We start from the raw sequence: 2645 nt of genomic DNA, 5'->3' as shown, positions 1-2645 counted from the left end.
CTTAGATGTTATTTTTTCTAGAGAATCATTACCTCCATGTCCCTTACTTGATGGGTATAGGCTATTTGCATTACAAAGCATGTAGAAAGTGGGGTGGGGCTGCAGGTCCTAGAAAGAATAGAAGTAGGAAAAAAAAGCAGCTCTTTCTCTCTTGGGGTCCCTTAGGTTTCCCTGTCTCAATACAGTTCCAATACTTATAGAAATACAGCCCCAAAACTAACTTTTTGATTCATCATCGGTTGTAATTGGCTTAAACTTAAGTCAGAATAATTTATAAAGTTAATGAACAATGATTATAGAATAACTTAACAAATCCTAATATTGTAAGAGATTATTTGGAGCATGGATCAAATCCAGAGTTCATTTGTTTTGCCTTGTGCCTCTCAGCAGGTTTCTGCCATGGGTGACAGGGGAACAGACAATCACTCGGAAGTGACTGACTTCATCCTTGTAGGCTTCAGGGTCCGCTCTGAGCTCCACATTCTCCTTTTCCTGATCTTTCTGCTTGTGTATGCCATGATCCTCCTAGGGAATGTTGGGATGATGACCATTATTATGACCGATCCCCGGCTGAACACACCGATGTATTTCTTCCTAGGCAACCTGTCCTTCATTGATCTCTTCTATTCGTCTGTTATTGCACCCAAGGCCATGATCAACTTCTGGTCTGAGAGCAAGTCCATCTCTTTTGCAGGCTGTGTGACCCAGTTCTGTCTCTTTGCCCTCTTCATGGTGGCAGAGGGATTTCTCCTGGCAGCCATGGCCTATGACCGCTTCATTGCCATCTGCAACCCACTCCTCTACTCTGTCCAGATGTCAGCACGTCTCTGCACTCAGTTGGTGGCTGGTTCCTATTTATGCGGCTGCATCAGCTCAGTTCTTCAGACAAGCACGACATTTACTTTGCCATTTTGTGGTTCTCGGGCTATTGACCACTTTTTCTGTGATATTCGCCCACTTCAGAGACTATCTTGTTCTGACCTCTTCATCTATAGACTGATTTCTTTTTCCTTATCCAGCATCATTACCTTGCCTACAATAATTGTCATTATTGTGTCCTACATGTATATTGTATCCACAGTACTAAAGATACGCTCCTCTGAGGGACGTAAGAAAGCGTTCTCCACTTGTAGCTCTCACCTAGGAGTCGTGAGTGTGCTGTATGGTGCTGTGTTTTTTACATATCTCACTCCGGACAGATTTCCTGAGCTGAGTAAAGTGACCTCCTTATGCTATACCTTAGTCACTCCCATGTTGAATCCTTTGATTTACTCTCTGAGAAACAAAGATGTCAAAGAGGCTCTAAAAAAACTTTTAGAGATGAAAAATGCTATTCCTTGATTATTATTTCTCATCCATCGAAGGTATTGTGGCTATTTCTTTCATCTTTCTTGTGACCATTAATGAAAATTAATCTCCTGAACATCATAAAAATATTAACACAGCTTTTTCAAGATGATGTGTGTTCCACATATTACATTTTTTTTGCTCAGGGACATTGTTAATCCAAAATGTCCTTGATATCAGAAATGTCCTGGACATTAGGGCAGCATTTTTCAAGTTGAACCTTCCCACTGATCTAAAATAACATTTTATTTCCTGAACTGACTTTTATATTTTTATAGCTTGCTGTTAAATGTGATTTTGATATTTTATTATAGTGTACGAACAGTACTTGTTAAACAGTTATCGAACATTCAGTTTGACAAGTGAAAAAAGTATTATAAAATACTTTCACCAGCATTTTATATGTCATGTATTGAGAAGAAGTATAATAAGGAGAAACAAAAAATAAGTAATCTTCATAATACATATTAACTTGAAATATTGTTTATTGATGTGTTAGAGGCTCTGAGGCCCTCTAGGTGCTAGATCCCAACTGATATGAAGAAACAAGTGGGACAAAGAGAACTGCAAATATTTCTCAGTAGTCACTTCCTCAGTTGGGATCTTCATAATTTTTTTGTGTTAATTATTCTATGAAATACTTTTTAAAAATTATAGCAGGAAGGTAGTCATCAAATACTGTATGATCTAAAATCACTCTTTTATGCTTTAGAATATTTATTTATTTGATTAATTTTCTTGATTACTTATTTGATATGTTTTCATCTTGGGGTAAGCTCAGGTATAAATAAGGTCATTCTTTTGGGGGGGATGCATATATGTATTTAATTTTATTTTTGAAAATGTAAAGTGTTTACATAGTTAAAAATCAAAACTGTATACAAATATATTCAGAGAAATCTCACTGCCATCTCTTTCTTCTCCATGGTGTTGCCACCAGCTCCTTATGAGAAACCATTTTCAGTAAGTTTCTGATTTAACCTTCCTGGATAAATTTTTGCATAGTTAAATAAATAAGTGCACACATAAATAAATGGCTTTTAAAAAGTTCTTCTTACCTGGAAAGTAGCATACCATATACAGTCTTTTATACTTTGCTTTTATTTTTTGTTTTTGCTTTTATTTATTTATTTTAAAATTTTAAAGATGTTTTTATTTTTTAATGGTTAATTTAATTTAATTTAATTTGAATCTATGTTAGTTAACATATAGTGTATTAATGATTTCAGGAGTAGAATCCAGTGATTCATCACTTACATATAACATGTAGTGCTCATCCCAACAAGTGTTCTCTTTAA

At 35.6% G+C, this 2645-nt stretch overlaps 1 protein-coding gene across 1 annotated transcript; it reads left to right on the top strand.

The window, feature by feature from the left end:
• The first annotated feature begins 369 nt into the window (after positions 1-369).
• Positions 370-1341, top strand: LOC109261084 (olfactory receptor 9K2-like). Its single transcript, XM_019439608.2, has one exon. The coding sequence runs from the start codon at positions 400-402 to the stop codon at positions 1339-1341; it is 942 nt and encodes a 313-aa protein (XP_019295153.1). The 5' UTR covers positions 370-399.
• The last annotated feature ends 1304 nt before the right edge of the window (positions 1342-2645 follow it).

This window comes from Panthera pardus, unplaced genomic scaffold (assembly GCF_024362965.1).
Source record: "Panthera pardus isolate Hobbes unplaced genomic scaffold, ASM2436296v1 HiC_scaffold_6, whole genome shotgun sequence".
Classification (NCBI taxonomy): Eukaryota; Metazoa; Chordata; class Mammalia; order Carnivora; family Felidae; genus Panthera; species Panthera pardus.
Note: the sequence above shows the minus strand (reverse complement) of the source record. Positions and strands in the feature narration are given on the sequence as shown.